We start from the raw sequence: 20,000 nt of genomic DNA, 5'->3' as shown, positions 1-20,000 counted from the left end.
TGGTTCCCGGACCAACCTGCATGTTGTGTTCTTGAGCAAGACACTTTATTTCACATTGCTCCAATTCACTCACCTGTAGAAATGAGTTGCAACATCACTGGTGCCAAGCTGTATCGGCCTTTGCCCTTCCCTTGGATAATATCAGTGGTGTGGAGAGAGGACGTTGGTATGCATGGGTGACCACTGGTCTTCCATAAACAATCTTGCCTGGACTTGTGCCTTGGAGGGGAACTTTCTAGGTGCAATCCCATGGTCATTCATAACTGAAGGGGTTCCTTTTTTTATAGTAGAAGATATTTTCTACTATAAAATTGCAGGATTTGAACTCAGAATGTAAAGGGCTGGAACATGCACCCTAAAACGTTGTTCCTCAATGCTGTAATGTTTCTGTGAAGGAACGTGGTTTGGCAGTTAGGGTATTTGGCTCAGAGTCGTAAGGTCATGGGTTCAGTTCCCAGCAATGCATTCTGTCCTTGAGTAAGACTCTTTATTTCACATTGCTCCAGTCCACTTAGTTGGTGAAAATGAGTAGTACCTGTATTCCAAAGGGCCAGTCTTGTCACGTGTCATGCTGAATCTCCCTGAGAACTACATCAAGGGTACACATATCTGTGGAGTGCTCAGCCACTTGCATGTTAATTTCATGAGCAGGCTGTTCCTTTGATTGAATCCACAGGAACCCTTGCTGTTGTAACTGACAGAATGCCAGTTATAATGATTCTTATTTCTTTATTGCCCACAAGGGGGACAGACAAAGGGATTAAGTCGACTATATTGACCCCAGTGCATAACTGGTACTTATTTAATCGACCTCGAAAAGATGAAGGGCAACGTCGACCTCAGCGGAATTTGAACTCAGAACATAGTGGCAGACGAAATACCGCTAAGCATTTCGCCCGACTTGCTAACATTTCTGCCAGCTCACCGCCTTATAATGTTTCTACCAGTTATAATGTTTCTGCCAGCTTGTCACCTTCATTGAAATCTACATGATGAAGCAAGTTTGAGTGTGAGGCTTTCAACAAGTTTAAGTAAGGAACAAAACCAGAGACCATAAAAATCATTAAACATAATGAAGCAATGTTAGGAAGTCATTTATATCTAAACTACAAAATAGGATCAAGAATGTTTATGCAGTGTGGAATTTCCAAAGCTTCCATTAATAAATATTGATTTCAAATTTTGGTACAAGGCCAGCAAGTCTGGGGCAGGGTGTAAGTCAATTGCATCAATCCCAGTTTTCCACTAGTACTTAATTTATCTTCCCCAAAAGGATAAAAGGCAAAGTCAAGCTTGGTGGAATTTGAACTCAGAATGTATAAACAGACAAAATGCTGCTAAGCATTTTGCCTGGCATGCTAATGATTCTGCCAGTTTGTCACCTTAGAATATTGCTTTCAATGTGTGAACTGATTTTAATGACTTGTTTAACTAAATTAACAATATGATATAGATGCAGGTATAACTGGTGGTTAAAGCAACTTGCATTCCAACCATGTAATCTCAAGTTCAATCCCACTACACAACACCTTGAATGAGTGTCTTCTACTTAGGTGAGCTCCAGGCTGGCCAAAGCCAGGTAAATGGATTTAGTAGATGAAAACTAAAAGAAATTTGTCATATATCTTCCACCTAAGCTATTGAATGTTATATCTCTTTAGATATACACTGTATTCAAATATGAAATTTCTGTTTCTCTCAGTAAATATATTTCTCTAATTAATAAACATATTGCTCATCTAACTAACTAACCTAACAGAAATAATCAATAATTAATGTTATCTGAATGATCTTATGACTATTTCATTTCTTAGATTACATCATGTAATAGATTCATCATCATTAAAATAAATCACAGTTTTATAGGGTTTCTTGCTAATATTTACTCCAAAACCTTTTTCTGCTCCCTTCTTTCCCCATTTTTCTTCACCTTCAATTCATTCCTTTTTCATTTTTCTCTTTCTTTTTCTTTGTTAAATTCTTGTTTTTCATTCAAATCCATCCATTTCTTCTTCTTCTTCTTCTTCTTCTTCTTCTTCTTCTTCTTCTTCTTCTTCTTCTTCTTCTCCTCCTTCTTCTCCTCCTCCTCCTCCTCCTCCCCCCTTACCCTCCATGATCATCATCATCATCTTCATCATTATGAATTTCATAGACAGCATAGACACTTGCCATACATATATAGACACACGTGTGTTTATATGTTTGTGTGCATGTGTGTGTCTGTGTGAACATTTGCATTCACCACCTTGTCTGAATAGGTAGCCAAACTACAAATGGTGATGCTTGTTGACAATCCCTGTCGACAAAATGGTCTGTTAACCCTGCACTTTTGAAGGTGAGTGGAATGAAAAATCCTTTACTTGAAAAACAAACAAGGGTTAGAGACAAGAAGGGGTATCTGGATGTAAAACGATGACTTAGTAATGCAAGACAGCACAACGGAAAGAAGCAAATAGAGTGAACATATAGATCCATTTATCCAAAACACATAGCTTAAGGCAACTAGATATTCAGCAATGCATGTTTCCATAGGTAGATAATGCAGCAGTATGTAGTTGCTTTCTGGGTATTATATATTTATATACATATAGCTGCAGAAGTGGCTGTGTGCTAAGGAGCTTGCTTACCAACCACATGATTCTGGGTTCAGTCCCACTGAATGGCATCTTGGGCAAATGTTTTCTACTATAGCCTCGGGCTGACCAAAGCCTTGTGAGTGGATTTGGTAGACGGAAACTGAAAGAAGCCCGTCGTATATATATATATATGTATGTGTGTGTGTGTGTATGTATATGTGTGCATATGTTTGTGTGTGTGAGTGTTTGTCCCCCCCCCCCCATTGCATGACAACCGATGTTGGTGTGTTTACATCCCTGTAACTTAGCAATTTGGCAAAAAGTGATTGATAGAATAAGTACTAGGCTTACAAAGAATAAGTCCTGGGTCAATTTGTTCGACTAAAGGCATTGCTCCAGCATGGCCACAGTCAAATGACTGAAACAAATAAAAGAATGAAAAAACATGTGTATATATATATATATATATATATATATATATATATATATATATATATATATATATATATATATATATGTATATATATATATATATATATATGTATGTATGTATATGTATATGTGTGTGTGTATGTATATATATATATTCTTTTATTCTTTTATTTGTTTTAAGTAGTTTTAGAACAAAATAGTAACAATGGATTGACAATATATATATATATATATATATATATATATATATATATATATATGTATATATATATATATATATATCTAGATCAGATTGGAACCTGGTGCAGCCTTCTAGTTCGCCAGTCCTCAGTCAAATTGTCCAACCCATGCTAGCATGGAAGACGGACGTTAAACGATGATGATGATGATGATAATATATATGTAGGAAGATGTACTTGCATAGCAAGTGACTTGATCTGAGATCACGTACTGAAACAAAAACAATTGCAGCATGGAAGATGTTTAAAAGCCATTCAAGAGCACACAAAAACTGTTAGTTTTGCTTCAGCATTTACATTTAATTTGTGTCAAAATATTTTCACTGTTTTGAAACCACGACCTGTCCACTGACAAAACTTCATGTTGCAGCACTTGGAGATGCAGCATGACACTTTGTCATTAAACAGGTCACGGTTTTAAAGGAACAAAAATAATTTGACACAAATTAAATTTAAATATTGAAGTGAAACTAACGGTCTTTTTGTGATCTTGAATGGCTTACAAACATCTTCTACACTCATATATATATATATATCATCATCGTCATCATTTAACGTCCGTTTTCCATGCTAGCATGAGTTGGACGATTTGACTGAGGACTAGCGAACCAAATGGCTGCACCAGGCTCCAGTCTGATCTGGCAGAGTTCCTACAGCTGGATTCCCTTCCTAACGCCAACCACTCCAAGGGTGTAGTGGGTGCTTTTACATGCCACCGGCACAAGTGCCAGTAAGGGGACGCTGAAAATCTACATGCACTATATTGAGTATATGTCCTGATGCATACAACATGTATGATCCCCCCTCTCTCTCTCACTCTCTGTCTATCTGTCTGTCTGTCTGTCTGTCTGTCTGTCTGTCTCTGTCTGTCTGTCTGTCTCTGTCTGTCTGTCTCTGTCTGTCTGTCTCTCTCTCTCTCTCTCTCTCTCTCTCTCTCTCCCTCTCTCTCTCTCTATATATATATTTATATATATGTATATATACATGAGTGGATGCAGAAAAGTTCCTGGCTTTAAGGGTATCACAAAAGGCCTGGCTGGAGGCTCAACTTTCCAAGTTCTTTTACAGCATTTAGAACAACTGAAGGGCCACTGGCAGTAAGTGTGTGAATCTGAGAAGGGGAATATGTTGAAAAAAATCATAAATAAATGATCCTCTAGTATTTTCTTTTAAATCCAGGAACTTTTCAGTACCTCGTACACTCACACACATACACACACAGAAATTTGAATATATGTATATATATAAAAATTTATATATATATGTATATATATATATATATATATATATATATATATATATATATATATATATGAGAGCAGGATAGAGAGCAGGTGATTTAGTTTAACTTTTTATTCTATCATCATGTTATGATAAAAAGATAAATTAAATCTTTTGTTTTATTCCGTTCTCACATACAGATTCTGTCAGTTCTTCTAGTATATACAGTACCAGAAGAAAATTGAAGGACAATGGCATTTTGTTTTTATCAATAATTTAATCTTTTATACTTTTAATGTTTTTAATTTCTTTCTTGTGAAAATGTTGCTAAATAAAAGTTCATTGTCTGGCAAAATAAGAAAGTTTAATATTTGATTAGAATTCAAACAAACATGAATTCATATGAAATTCTAAGCATTGGGTAACCATTATACTTTCTCATTTCATCAAAATAGTAATTTCTAATATATATATTTGATACAATTTAATTCAATTTGGGGGAAAATGCAATGTGCAATTAAGAGCTCTTATGTAGTAATTTGGCTACCACATGTTATCTTACAGTAGGGTATATTCCAGGGTGGGATAAACATGTGAAACTCCTCTCTGCATAAGATTACTACAAGGATAGAGGATATCAGGGTTTAGTAGCAGGTCACAGCATTTGTTTTTGCATTGCACAATAGCTTTAAGTTGCTGTGTTTATATTCATGTATCATTACAGAAGATTATTCATTACAATAACTATATATATTCTTTTAGTCTTTTATTCTTTAACTTGTTTCAGTAATTTGACTGTGGCCATGTTGGGGCTCTGCCTTGAAGGGTTTTATTGAAACAAATCGATCTCAGGACTTACTTTTAAAGCCTGGTATTTATTCTATCAGTCTCTTTTGCTCAACTGCTAAGTTATAGGCATGTAAGCGTATCAACACCAGTTGTCAAGCAGTAGTGGGTGGGACAAACACAGACACAAAGACACACACACACACACACACACACACACACACACACACACACACACACACACACACACACACATATATATAATGGGCTTCTTTCAGTTTCCATCTACCAAACTCACAAGAATTTGGTCAGCCTGAGGTTATAATAAAAGACATTTGCCCAAGGTGTCACATAGTAGGACTGAACCCAGAACCATGTGGATGGGATGCAAGCTTCTTACCATACAACCATTCCTGCATCTGTATAGTTGAATATTTTTCACCAGCAGCTGTGTGTGGGTGCTTCATTGGGTGGAATATATTCATATATACATAGACACATGCAAAATGCATATACCCATACACAAACACATAAATACTCATATATATGCATATTTACTGGTAAGAAAATTGTTGGAAAACCAGTGTGTCAAACAGAAATACCTTGTGGTATTTATTCTTCCCAAGTTGCTCAGACACTTTATTCTCATGTTCACCATGAGATACACAGTGAAGGGCAGTGATTGACTATTCACTGTGAGAAAGCTGTAAATACTGACCCCTTTGTTTACCCTATTGTCCATGATACAAAATGTGTTGTATACTTACTACAGTTCATGTTTGTTCTCTTGACCTCTTCCAAACTGATATCAACATCTGTGATAGGGGCACCAAATTCATCTGCACAGTAACATCTGAAAGAGGGCAGAACATAGAGGACCATAAGTCAAATTAGAGATGTTTCCTGCATGAGTGCAAGGTATGCATGCATTTGTTAGCTATACAGAAGGATGCAAATAATAAAAACATGTTTAATGCATATCTTTCATTTTTATGAGTGACAGATTAAAAAATTCATAGGTACAAGTATGGCTGAATGGTAAGAAGCTTGCTTCCCAACCACATGGTTCTAGGTTCAGTCCTACTGCGTGGAACCTTGGGCAAGTGTCTCCTACTATAACCTCAGACCAACCAAAGCCTGGTGAGTGGATCTGGTGAATGAAAACTGAAAGAAGCCTGTCATATATATATCTATGTATATATATATATATATATATATATATATATATATATATATATATATATATGTACATATATGTATATATGCATATATGTATATATAATATATATATATATATATATATATATATATAATCATTTATATATATATATATATATATATATACACACTTGGTGTGTCACGTATTTGAGGACATACCTTTTGGGGTCATTACTGCATTTTTTGCTAACTCTGTATAATCTTTGGTTCAGAAAATGATAATAGCTGACCCTCAAGAAATGAAGAGGCATGTTGTTATTGTGGTCATAAAGGCTGAGCATAGCGATTTAGAAATATCTCAATTTTTAAAAGTTGCCAGATCTTTCATCTACAAAGTTTGTAAGGAGTTAGAGACTGAAGATGGAAACATGTCACCAGTATCAAAGCAGAAAAAGCATTCTAAACGCTCTGAAATCATCAGAACACCTGAATTTATCCAACAAGTTCAACAGACCATTGATTATAATCCTATAAAGACCATGAGGTCAATTGCAAAAGATCTCCACGTGTCAGAAGGAACAGTCAGAAATGTTTTTTACAAAGACATTAGCTATAAGTCTTATATGATGAGGAAAGGCCAATTTGCCAGAAAAAGCAAAACAAAATCACTACAGCAAATCCAAAAGGCTCTTAAACTGAAAAATCCAGCAGAAGAAGATTTGATTTCGTTTTTCTCAAACGAGAAAAACTTTGACCAAGATCAAAAAGTTAACAGAAGAAATGACAGATGGCTATGTGCAGACCCTTCTGAAGTTCAAGTGTTATGCATACAAAATTTCCTGCAACTGTCATTGTTTTAAGGGTTGTCAGCAATGAAGGGCATGTGATGCTTCCTTACAACTTTCCACAAGGCCTTAGAGTTAGCTCTTTCACCTACATTGAGGTCCTGGAAATAATTAAGCCCTGGACAGACAGTATATGCAATGAAAGGCCATGTGTGTTTCAGTAAGACTGCCCTATCACACATGACTCTAGTAACAGGAATGGATGACCACATAACCCCTAACATTTGGCCTCCTAATTCCCCAGATCTCAATCCATTGGACCATTACATGTGGCGTGTTGTTGTGAGAGAGGTCAATGAACACACCCATAACACCAAAGATTCTTTAAAAGCTGCCATGGCCAGAGTAATGTCCAAAATGAACCAAGACCACTTGATTCGAGCATGTAGATGATTTAGATCTCATATAGAAGCATTTGTTGAAGCTGAAGGTGGCTTTATTGAATAATATTATAGAAAAGAAGGTTTATTTTTATCCTCATAGCATTTTTTCATAAATAAAATTATTATCTATTATTATATATCTGTTTTTTTATAAACATAAATCTTTCCTCAAATATCTTACGCAGCCTATACACACACACACACATACATACATACATACATACATACATACATACACACACACACATACATACATACATACATACATACATACACACACACACATACATACATACATACATACATACATACACACACACACATACATACATACATACATACATACATACATACATACACACACATACATACATTCATACATACATACATACATACATACATATATATAATTTTCCAATTTTATGCTAAATTATTCCAGACTCCAGCTTAATAATGAGAAAGTTATTTTACTAAATACTTCATTATTTTAAAAATCAATTGAAACAAAGGCAGTATGTGTTGACAGAAATAAGCAACAAAAGAGTTAAGTCAAATGGAGCTGAGTCAAACTGTTACTGAATACATGTATCTCCAGCCTAATGAGTTGTGTGCTAATTTTGTGTTTCTCCATCCACTCTTACATACATACATACATACATATATATATATATCAGGTCATCTCATAAGTTCTGCCCGATTTTTGAATGAAGAAAACAAGTGATCAAATGTTATATTTAATTGAAATTTAATCATCAATGTACTTTCCCTGATTATCTATGACTTCCTTCAATCTATTTACAAGCTTTTTTTATTCCATCAATATAAAACTCTTTTGGTTTCAAAGCGAAGAACTCTGGAATGTCACTTTCGATCTCCTCCTGGCTTGCGAAAATTATGTCCCCCAAATGATTCTGTAAACTACGAAACAAATTGGTAGTCTGAAGGAGCAAGGTCGAGAGAATAAGGTGGATGAGGAATTTTCTCCCAACTAAGCTCTTCGATCTTCTATAATGTGATCTTTGCAGTGTGGGGTCGTGCATTGTCCTGATGAAACATCACTCCTTTTCATTTCACTAAAGCGGGACTTTTTTTGTTCAAAGCTTGGTGGAAATGCTCTCATTGCTGACAGTAGACTTGAGCATTGATTGTTGCATTAGTTGGTAACAATTCAAAGTGAATTACTCCTTTGCAATCCCACCAGATAGAGAGAAGAACCTTTTTTCCATGAAGTTCCCTTCTCGGTTGCGGTTGAGCTTTTTCCCTTTTACCAAGCCACTGTTTACGACATTTAAGATTTCGATAGAAGATCCATTTTTCATCATCAGTCACAAGTCTATCCAAAAAGGGTGAAATGAGTTCGCAAGAATGGAGAGAAGAGCAGATGTGAACTCAGGATTTGCAGTTGCTTTCGGACAATTCATGAGGCACCCATTTTCCAAGTTTAGGAACCTTTCCAAGTTATTGAAGATGATGATGAACAGTTGTATGGTTTGAACTAAGCTTTACTGCCAATTCTTCAACTGATAATGCAGCATTTTCTTCAAGTAATGCCTCAAGGAGCTTATCCTCAAACTCAACTGGACGTCCTGTTCAATCTTCATCTTTAAGGCTGAAATCTTTACTTCTGAATTTTGCAAACCATCTTCTGCAAGTTCTTTCATTCAAGCATTCGTTCTCATATGTTTTGAGTTGCTTCGGCTGCAGAGTTTTCTTTTTTGTACTCCTAAAGCATTATGTGCCTCAAATGCTCTTTGGATACTTCCATGTTAGAAAGGGTTTTAATCAAAGAAATTTTAATTCTGTTATTCTGTAAAATAATATTTAATTAGTTTAAATGTAAAATAATATTTAATTAGTTTAATAATTTTAATTCCATTGGACATTCTAAAATACTATTAAATTCCATTCAATTTTGAAAAAAGGTAAAATCGGACAGAACTTATGGGATGACCTGATATATACTTATACAGAGATATATATATTTATATGTATATATAAATATGATGGCCTTCATTCAGTTTCCATCAATCAAATCTACTCACACGCCTTTGTTCAGCATGTGGCTTTAGTAGAAGATACTTGCCCACAGTGCCACTCAGTGGGATTGAGGGATTGAACCTAGAACCAAGTAGTTGGAAAGTGAACTCATATCATCATCATCATCATCACCATCATCATCACCATCATCATCACCATCATCATCACCATCATCATCATCATCACCACCATCACCACTCATCATCATCATCATCATCATCATCATCATCATCATCATCATCACCATCATCATCATCATTTAACGTCTATTTTCCATGCTGGCATGGGTTGGACAGTTTGACCAGAGCTGGCAAGCTGGGGAGCTGGACCAGGTTCCAGTTGTGTGTTTTGGCTTGGTTTCTATGATTGGACGTCCTTCATAATGTCAACCACTTTACAGAGTGTGTTCGGTGCTTTATACGTGCAGTAGCACCGGTGCTTTTTACAGGCACCACCTTAAAGGATTTAATTAAAAAAAGCATTTTATACTATATTTTTTTTTTCCCAAAACTACTAAATTACAGAAGCATGTAAAAAAACAAAAAAAACCTGGTTGTCCAACAGGATATGGACAAGTAAAAACGACACAAACACACACACACACACACACATGGGGAGCATCCACACTATTTCTTTCCACTCATAAATCCTTTCATGAGAAATTGGTTGACCTGGGGCTATAGTAGAAGACACTTGCTGAAGGTGCTGCACAGTGGGACTGAACTCACAACGCATACAGTTGCAAGGGGAATTACTTCATTGGAAGACAGAATATGGAACATAATGATGATGGTGATGATGATTATGATGACAATGATGATGTTCTTGCTAACAACGATGATGATGATAATGAGGATTATGACGATGATGGTGTTGATGGTGATGGTGAGGGTAAATGATAATGATTACGATGATGATGACGACGACGATGATGATGATGATGATGATGATGATGACGACGATGATGATGGTGGTGGTGATGGTGATTGCTTTGTAACCCAGAAAAGGAAGTGCCAGTGGTCATAATATTTTCAAGTGTTTTCCTTAACGAGTGACTGGGATAATTAGTTAATGTTAATGTTCTCTTTGAACTATTGAAGTTTGCGAAAGGTTAATGTCTGACAGAATTGGCAATGATGATGATGATGATAGTGGTGGTGATGGTGGTGGTGGTGAGGAAGATGAAGGCAATGATAATGTTGTTGACAGTGAGGTGATGTTGAAATGGTGATGATGATGATTAATTATGGAGATGATGGAGATGGTGATGATGATGATGATGATGATGATGATAATGATAATGGTGATAATGAAGTTTGAGGAAAGGTTAACAACCAAGGAATTCTGAAGAAGAGAATGATTGAATAAAATGCTGCTGCTGCTGCTGATGATGATGATGATGATGATAATGATGATTTCAGTATTGATAATAGTGGTGATGATAATGCTAATGATGATGATGATGATGATGATGACAATAACGGTGATGATAGTGATGGTGACTGTGGGAATGTTAAAAATGAAGACGATAATGGTGATGATGATGATGATGATGATGATGATGTTGATGATGACGATGATGATTTATATGATGACAGTCATAATGCTGGTGATGATGATAGTGATAATAGTAAATGCAAAGATGGGGATGATGGCGATGCTAATGATGGGAATGATCGTGATGGTATTGATAATAATGATGATCAAATATATATTAAGCAGACATAGGCGTGGCTGTGTGGTAAAAAGCTTGCTTTTTAACTACATGCTTCCGGGTTCAGTCTCACTGTGTGACACCTTGGCAGGTGTCTTCCGCTATAGTCTCAGGCTGACCAAAGCCTTGTGAGTGGATTTGGTAGATGGAAACTGAAAGAAGCTTGTCGTATGTGTGTGTGTGTGTGTGTGAGTCTGTTCCCCGTGACCACTTGCAAACAGGTGCTGGTGTGTTTATGGCCTCTATAACTAAGCAGTTTCACAAAAGAGACTGATAGAATAAGTACCAGGCTTGAATTAAGCTCTGGGGTCGATTCATTTGACAAAAAATTCCTCAAGGTGTTGCCCCAGCTTGGCCGCAGTCTAATGACTGAGACGAGTAAAAGATGAAAGATATTATTGATAAATTATTTTATCAATAATGATGAATTGAAATTTAACCTCAGCTGAGATTTGAACCCTGATAGTATTTTTTTTATTCAATGGTCAACAACTTCTGCTATCTGCCATAATTTTTCTATTTATCAAATATTGAAAGAAGGTCATTAGACAGAAGGACAATATGCTTTGGTAGTATTTAGATATTCTTTTATATTCTGAGCTCATACTAAGGTTAACTTGTAGGAATGACCAAAACCCTTAAAAAAATCTGATCTTGGGGTATCTAGTCAATAAAAATCAATATTACATATTGAATAGTTGGTAATATTCTACTGAACAAAAAGATTCATTAGTCTCTAACTAGCATTAATTATTGACTCTTTTATATTAGTATCTAACCCTAATTATTGCCTATTGTTTATCCTCTAATTACAGTTAAAATACTAATTAATGTTAACCTCTAACAATAGTCTACTAATAAGTATCTATTCTTAGCCATCTAATAATGATAACTAATCTAATTTAATTAGAATCTATTGTTAAATCTATACTCATAATAACTAACAAACATAGTCTGTTGTTAGTTGTCTCATTACGTAATTATGTAATTAATTAATGTAATTAAATTGATTTCTATTGTTAGCTAATAACAGTAAATAAATCGTCTGTTTCCTAATATCAGTAACTTAATTATTGTCTATTGTTAGCTGTCTAATTAACTATAACTAGCTTAATTTATACATGTTCTTAGTTGCCCTGAATAGTAGTAATTATCCTAATTAAAATCTATTATCAACTCTCAAACAACAGTAAATATACTAATTCATATGTTGTTAGATGTCTAATAATAGCTGCTAAATTTATGTCTACTGCTGCCTAATTAACAGTGACATGATTAATTAGCAACTATTGTCATGCATCTTATACATGCAGCTGTGGCTGTGTGGTGAGAAGTTTGTTTCCCGACCACATGGTTTTGGATGCAGTCTCACCGCATGTCATTTTGGGTGAGTGTCATCTACTTTAACCTTAGGCTAATCAAAAACCATGAGAATAGATTTGGTAGATGGAAACTGAAAGAAACCCATCGTACATTTGGAAAAATTTGGTATATTTCTAATTACTTTTTACACATGTTTCACTACAGGACAGGAGTTGCCTCATTTAAAATAGATCATCTATATACATACATTCAATTACTGTGTACATGCAGATGTGCTTTGCAAGGGCACACTTGGATTATGATCTATTCTATATGTTATATATGTAGTGGTTAGGGTGTTGAACTCATGATTGCAAGATTGTAGTTTCAATTCCTGAACTGGGTGATGCATTATGTTCTTGAGCAAAACACTTCATTTCATGAGTAATCCTGGGATGAATATATATGGCATAGAAACAAGGAAATCAGCCCTATGAGTCTTTTATGGGTACATAAAGTCTCCCTTGATCTTACTAAAGAGCATGTATGCCATTATATAATATATTTGCGTGTTCATTCATGGAAGTAACAAAAGAAATTAACTTTATAAAACAGTGGGACTTCCTCCGCAAAGTGGTATAGTGGATCAAAGCAAAAAACATTGCAAACTCTGGTGGTTGCTGTTCATCTATCATTTTGATAATTCAGCTTGGGTCATCGTTGGTGATGTGTGTTTTGTTATATAATTTCTTTCTGGTGAAAATGGCAGGAATCTGTATAACTCACCTTGATTAAAAACTCTCACACCCTCTAACTTGTAAATAATTTGTAACACTAAATTATGGAAAAAAGGAGGCTCCAGAACACATGTGTTAGTTGTTTGAATTGCATTATGTGCAACGTGATTGGACATTTGATCCAATTCTCACATAACACTCAACCAATCACAACACAAGACTCAATAAATGTCCAAACATTCACATGTTAGCTATGTTGACCAATCATTACATATTAATGTGATGAGCCTATATAAGCCCACTTAATGCTTTCAGATATGCAATAATAGAAAATGGTCGCGCTACAAGTCTATATGATTTGGAAAGGAACTTTATCCTTTAGCTATACATTTTACATACATATGTATGTATGTGCAGGTGGTACATAAAATACACCATTTTGAGTGTTGCCGTTGCCAGTACCGCCTGACTGGCCTTCGTGCTGGTGGCACGTAAAAGCACCCACTACACTCTTGGAGTGGTTGGCATTAGGAAGGGCATCCAGCTGTAGGAACTCTGCCAGATCAGATTGGAGCCTGGTGTAGCCATCTGGTTCACCAGTCCTCAGTCAAATCGTCCAACCCATGCAAGCATGGAAAGCGGACGTTAAACGATGATGATGATGATGATAATATATATATATATATATATATATATATATATATATATATATATATATATATATATATATATATTTGTGTATGTATATATATATATATATATATATATATATATATATATATATATATATATACACATACACATACATATATATATATATATGTGTGTGTGTGTGTGTATGTATATGTGTATATGTATATGTGCAGGCATGGCTGAGTGTTAAGTAGCTTGCTTCCCAACCACATGGTTCCAGATTTAATCCCACTGTGTGGTACCTTGAGCAAGTGTCTTCTACTATATCCTCCGGCTGAGCAAAGCCTTGAGTTGATATGGTGGACAGAAACTGAATAGAAGCCCATTGTATATGTGTGTGTGTGTGTGTGTCTGACTGTCTTTGAATCTGAGTTTGTCTGTCACCATAACTTGACAAGCAATGTTGATGTGTTTGCATCCCCATAATCTAGCGGTTTGGCAAAAGGGACTGATAAAATAAGTACCAGGCTTGAAAACAAGCACTGAGATTGATTCGGTCAGCTAAAAATTCTTCAAGGCGGTGCCGCAGCATGGCTACAATCTATTGACTGAAACCAGTAAAAGATAAAAGAATAAAAGATACATAGAGAGAGACAGAGAGAAAGAGTGAGAGAGAGTGAGAGAGAGAGAGAGTGAGTGAGTGAGTGAGTGAAAGAGAGATGAATTTGCAATTAATGTTGACTAATTAAGGCTTCACTTTCTCATTCCTAAAATGAATTTCAAACATTGACCTCAAGGTCACAAATCATAGGAGAGAGTATAGTCAATTTCTAAAACCCCAGCATTTGATGGTTATTTTTTTAATGAATTTAAAATTAACAGCAATTAACTAATTAAAATAATTGAGTTTTTTTAATATATAAAGATAGCTTTTCATTCATAAATTTCGATGGAGTATTTGCCAGTGGTTCTCAACTGTCTTTTGTCTATTCTTTCACTTGTTTCAGTCATTTGACTGTGGCCATGCTGGAGCACCACCTTGAAGAATTTTTAGTCAAAAAAATCAGACTCAGGACTTACTTTTTAAGCCTAGTACTTATTCTATTAGTCGCTTTTGCTGAACTGCTAAGTTACCGATTGTCAGCTGGTGATGGTGTGACAAATAGACACATACACACACACATATTATGCTTATATATTCATTTTGCAAGATTCTTGATGTGAATTCGTGTGTCGAAACAGATATTGTTGTATTTTGGGGATGGTGATGTTGCCAGTTTAGCACTATATATTTGGTGTTCACACTTGCTTTAGCTTTATTTTATATTAATTTTATTTTGGCCAGAGTTCTTTGGTCACACTTCTGTGACCTCATCAGTGGTCCTTTGCTTAGAAGAAAACAAATATATAATGCATGTGTTTTCATTGGCTAAACTGCCAACATGACCATCCCCCAATACAACAATATATATATATATATATATATATATATATATATATATATATATATATATATATATATAAGCAATGTTAAATCTCTGAACGAGGTATTAACAGTAACTGCACGACAAGGTGAAGTATATTTGCCACTTAAATGTGGCTGACCCCTAAACAGTAACATCCACCCTTAGGGGTCAGCCACATTTAAGTGGCAAATATACTTCACCTATACATATAAATAGAAATATATATATATATATATATATATATATATATATATATATAATACAAAGAATATATATGCATGTATACACACATATATGTATATACTTACATCTACATGTGTATATAGATGCATATCAGGGTACAGGACGTTAGAACAATGAACTACAGACAACGGAACGAACACATAGGAAAACAGAAAGCCACTTGGAATTATTCATCAGCTGCCTCTATTCTAACTAGACGTTTCGAAATATATATATATATATATATATATATAAACAAGGGGCTCCTTTCAGTTTACGTCTACCAAATCCTCAAGAAAGACAGAGGGACATGTGTGGTAGATCTGTGGGATAATGATGATGATGGTGATGAAGATGATGGTGATGATGATGATGGTGGTGTTGGTGCTGGTGTTGGTGGTGGGGATGATGATGATGTTGGTGGTAGTGATGGTAATGATATGATGTTGGTGGTGGTGGTGGTGGTGATGATGATCCTAATATCAATGATTATTAATGATGACAACAATAACAATGTTGAAAATTCTTCTCAGTCATCACCATCATCCGCATCTTAATTATTGTCCTCATCCTTATCCACCTCCACCCTTCTTCCTTGTTATTATCATTATCATCAAAGCAGTTCAATATAGCATTTTTTTTTTTTGTCTCTCCCCCAAATGCCGGCTTTGGTTGGATGAATATGTATCCCCCCCCCCCGCTCCTCTCTCTCCAACTTTCTCTCTCTAACTGCTTTCTCTCTCTCTCTCACTGACTTTCTCTCTCTCTCTCTCTCTTTCTCTGTCTCACTCACCGTTATTTATTCTTTTATGAAACAAACCTTTATCTCGATCACATCTAACAACCATCATCTCTGTTATCATTCTCAACACTAACTCAGTATGTTTTTTGCACAACCATCTCAACTATCAACATCATCTACACCGTCTATCATTTTCTACATCACCATCACCACCACCACCACCACCACCACCATCAAAACCACCACCATCATCATCATCATCATCACCATCACCTTCATCATCATCATCATCATCATCATCATTGTCATCATCATCACCCCCACACAACCACAGCCGCTGCCGTCGTCACCGTCGCCGCCGCCGCCGCCACCCCCACCCCCGTCACCATCCACACTAGCTCACACTGCACATCTCTTTGCCTATGGCACCAGTCATTGATTTTTATCACATTCCAGTTGTCATGGAAATCAAATCAGACTTCCTTCCTTCCTTACAAAAGCCACAGTTAACTCGGTGCTGGTACTTATGTATTTCCATACTCTTTTGCATCAAACAGATGAGAAGCATATCTCTTCACCACCCTGGATGAATTGATAGTCATTTACTGGTTAACTTACATGTTTGTTTTTTAATTTTTTTTATTGATTTATGTGGAAGAACAGTGACTATAGCTTGAGTTGTATTAGATTATATAAGGCTGCAGAGAAGTAACCCTCAAACTGGGGAACTTGCTCAAATACTTGGCACAGGGTTGATTCCAACAATAAAGGTGCCCAAGGCCCAGGTGGTTGTATTTAAGTAGGAAATGGATGATGTCTATCACCGAAGTAAGCAACAATGCGATTTGAACACAGAATGCAAAGAACTGGAAAAAATACCACAAGGTACCCCATTCAGTGGATTTGTTAGAATTAATGATTCCACTGGTCTTCCACATTAGAATGGTACTTTATTTGCTTCAGAAAGGCGAAAGGTAAAGTTGATTGTGGCAAGAGTTGAACCCAGAAAGCAAAGAGCTGCAACAGTTACCACAAAGTATTCCATATGATGATCTACTGATTCTGTCAGTCAGCTGCCTTAAACTGGTAGTTTTTCAACCGTGGGAAGGGTGAAAGGCAGAGTTAATGTGTGAGAGATTTAAACTTAGAATACGAAGAGATGGAATATCTACATATTATATCTGGTGTTCTAATAACACTTCCAAGTTACTGAAATTAATTTCTATTTCTACCCTGCCACCCTAAACTCCTTCCACTGTTGTCTGTTTCTGACCAGTTGTGGCCATGGAGGCCCCAGGTAGTAGGTGAGATCATCTCGCCATCCTGTCTTTGGTTGATCTCTTGATCTACTCGATTGTCTTCGTGTCCATTCTGTTACCCTGATTGGCCATCTGTTGTCGTTTAGTCACACAATGTGGCCGTCCCCTCTATATTTGTTCTCCTTGATGGTTCTTATGATGTTGTTGACTCTCATCTTATATATATATATATATATATATATATATATACATATATATATATATATATACATGTATATATATATGTATATATATTTATGTGTGTGTGTGTGTGTCTTTGTGTCTGTGTTTGTCCACCACTATTGCTTGATTATTGTGTCCCTGTAACTTAGTGGTTTGGCAAAAGAGACCAATAGAATAAGTACTAGGCATTAAGAAGAGCATCTAGCTGTAGAAACCATGCCAAACCAGACAACGGATGGTAAATGATGATGATGATGATGATGTTGGTGATGCATACATACCTACATATACACATATATACAAGCATATATATATATATATATATATCTTACCACATGTATATATATATATATATATATATATATATATATATATATATATATAACATATACACTTCCATATCTATCTCTCACACCATATATATTTATATATGTGTGTATGTGTGTGTGTGTGTGTGTATGGACGTTAAATGATAATGATGATGATGATGATGATGATGATGATGATGATATATATATATATATATATAGGGTCATCCCATAAATAGTGCAGATTTTTTATACTTCTTTTATTTTTTAAAATTAAGATAAACAAAGTTCTTTTTTGATCTAAAATATACTCTCCTTCATTTTTCTACAATACTCTTCCATCTATCTGGTAGACTTGCAAGGTCCCTCTACCAAAATTCACTTGTCCGTGACAAAAAATACTCCTCCAGGACTGCTCTGACCTTGTCTACAGAATGCATATTTTTTCCATCCAAATGATTTTGAAGACTGTGGAATAATCAGATGGCGCAAGGTCTGGTGAATATAGTGGGTGGGGCATCATTTCCCATTCAAACTGCTCCAGTCTTTGGAATGTCATCCTCACTGTGTGTGGCCGAGCATTATCCTTTTGTCTTGAATCCAAAAATGGTCATTTTTCTTCTAGCACTGACCTAAGCTGCTCAAACTGCTTACAGTAGATCTGCTTTGTTATTGTTTAGTTTGGGTTTAAAAGTTCAAAGTGAACTAAACCTTTCATATTCCACCAAACAGATAACAATACCTTACATGGGTGAAGACCTTCTTTAGCCCGGGGTGTCAGTGTTTCTCCTTTCCCTATCCACTGTCTTTGATGCTTGACATTTTTATAGAGAACCCATTCCTCATCACCAGTCACTATTCGGTCTAGCACACATTCACTTTCTGCATGCAATTAGACTCAAAAAGTTTGTGAGGAACTCATTGACCCAATTTCTGACTTTTCCAATGGCACACAGGTGTTGGTGAATGTTTGAACAACCAAATCCAAGCTTCTCTGCTAGTTCCTCAACAGTTATGATGGAATTTTGTTCTACCAGGGTTTGCAGGACATCCTTGTCAAGCTCTACAGATCTTCCAGGACAAGGCTCATCTTCTAGGCTGTACTTTCTGGCTACAAATTTCTGGAACCACCATTGACACTGGTTTATGCTTTTTGTCTGATCCCCATATACAGCATTAATGTTCCTCACACTTTCCATTGTGTTGTTGCCTTTATTGAATTCATAAAGCAAAATATGCCAAGTATGCTCCTTTGTCACTTCCATTATTTGAAAAAATAACTGTTAAAATCGAACTGCAATCTTAAAAAATTGCACTAAGAATAAGACCAAGGTAAAATTACTACCTGCTTTATTAGCAAGTTGATGCAGATAGCTTATCCTGCCCACCTCTGACTTTTAGTTTATACGATTGAAAAAACCACATTATTTATGAGATGATCCAATATATCTATCTATCTATCTATCTATCTATCTATCTATCTATCTATCTATCTATCTATCTATCTATCTATCAGCCTGTCGGTCTGTCTGTCTGTCTATCTATCTATCTATCTATCTATCTATCTATCTATCTATCTAACTATGTATCTATATATATATATATATATATATATATATATATATATATACATATAATTTCCACATTCATTTCTGTCTTTCCCTCCATATATATGCATATATTCATATACATATGTATATGTGTGTGTGTATGTGTGT

The 20,000-nt window shown here is 35.6% G+C and overlaps 1 protein-coding gene across 1 annotated transcript in view; it reads right to left on the bottom strand.

The window, feature by feature from the left end:
* The window catches only part of LOC106870717 (U24-ctenitoxin-Pn1a), a 220,466-nt gene that overhangs the window by 54,541 nt on the left and 145,925 nt on the right, over positions 1–20,000 (bottom strand). Inside the window, exon 4 of the mRNA XM_014916885.3 lies at positions 6,022–6,107. Within this exon, the coding sequence (XP_014772371.1) occupies positions 6,022–6,107 (86 nt within the window). The remainder of the gene's footprint in view (positions 1–6,021; positions 6,108–20,000) is intronic.

This window comes from Octopus bimaculoides, chromosome 16, assembly GCF_046866305.1.
Source record: "Octopus bimaculoides isolate indiv1 chromosome 16, ASM4686630v1, whole genome shotgun sequence".
Taxonomy (NCBI): Eukaryota; Metazoa; Mollusca; class Cephalopoda; order Octopoda; family Octopodidae; genus Octopus; species Octopus bimaculoides.
The sequence above is the reverse complement of the archived record's forward strand: the minus strand, read 5'-3'. Positions and strand labels throughout refer to the sequence as shown.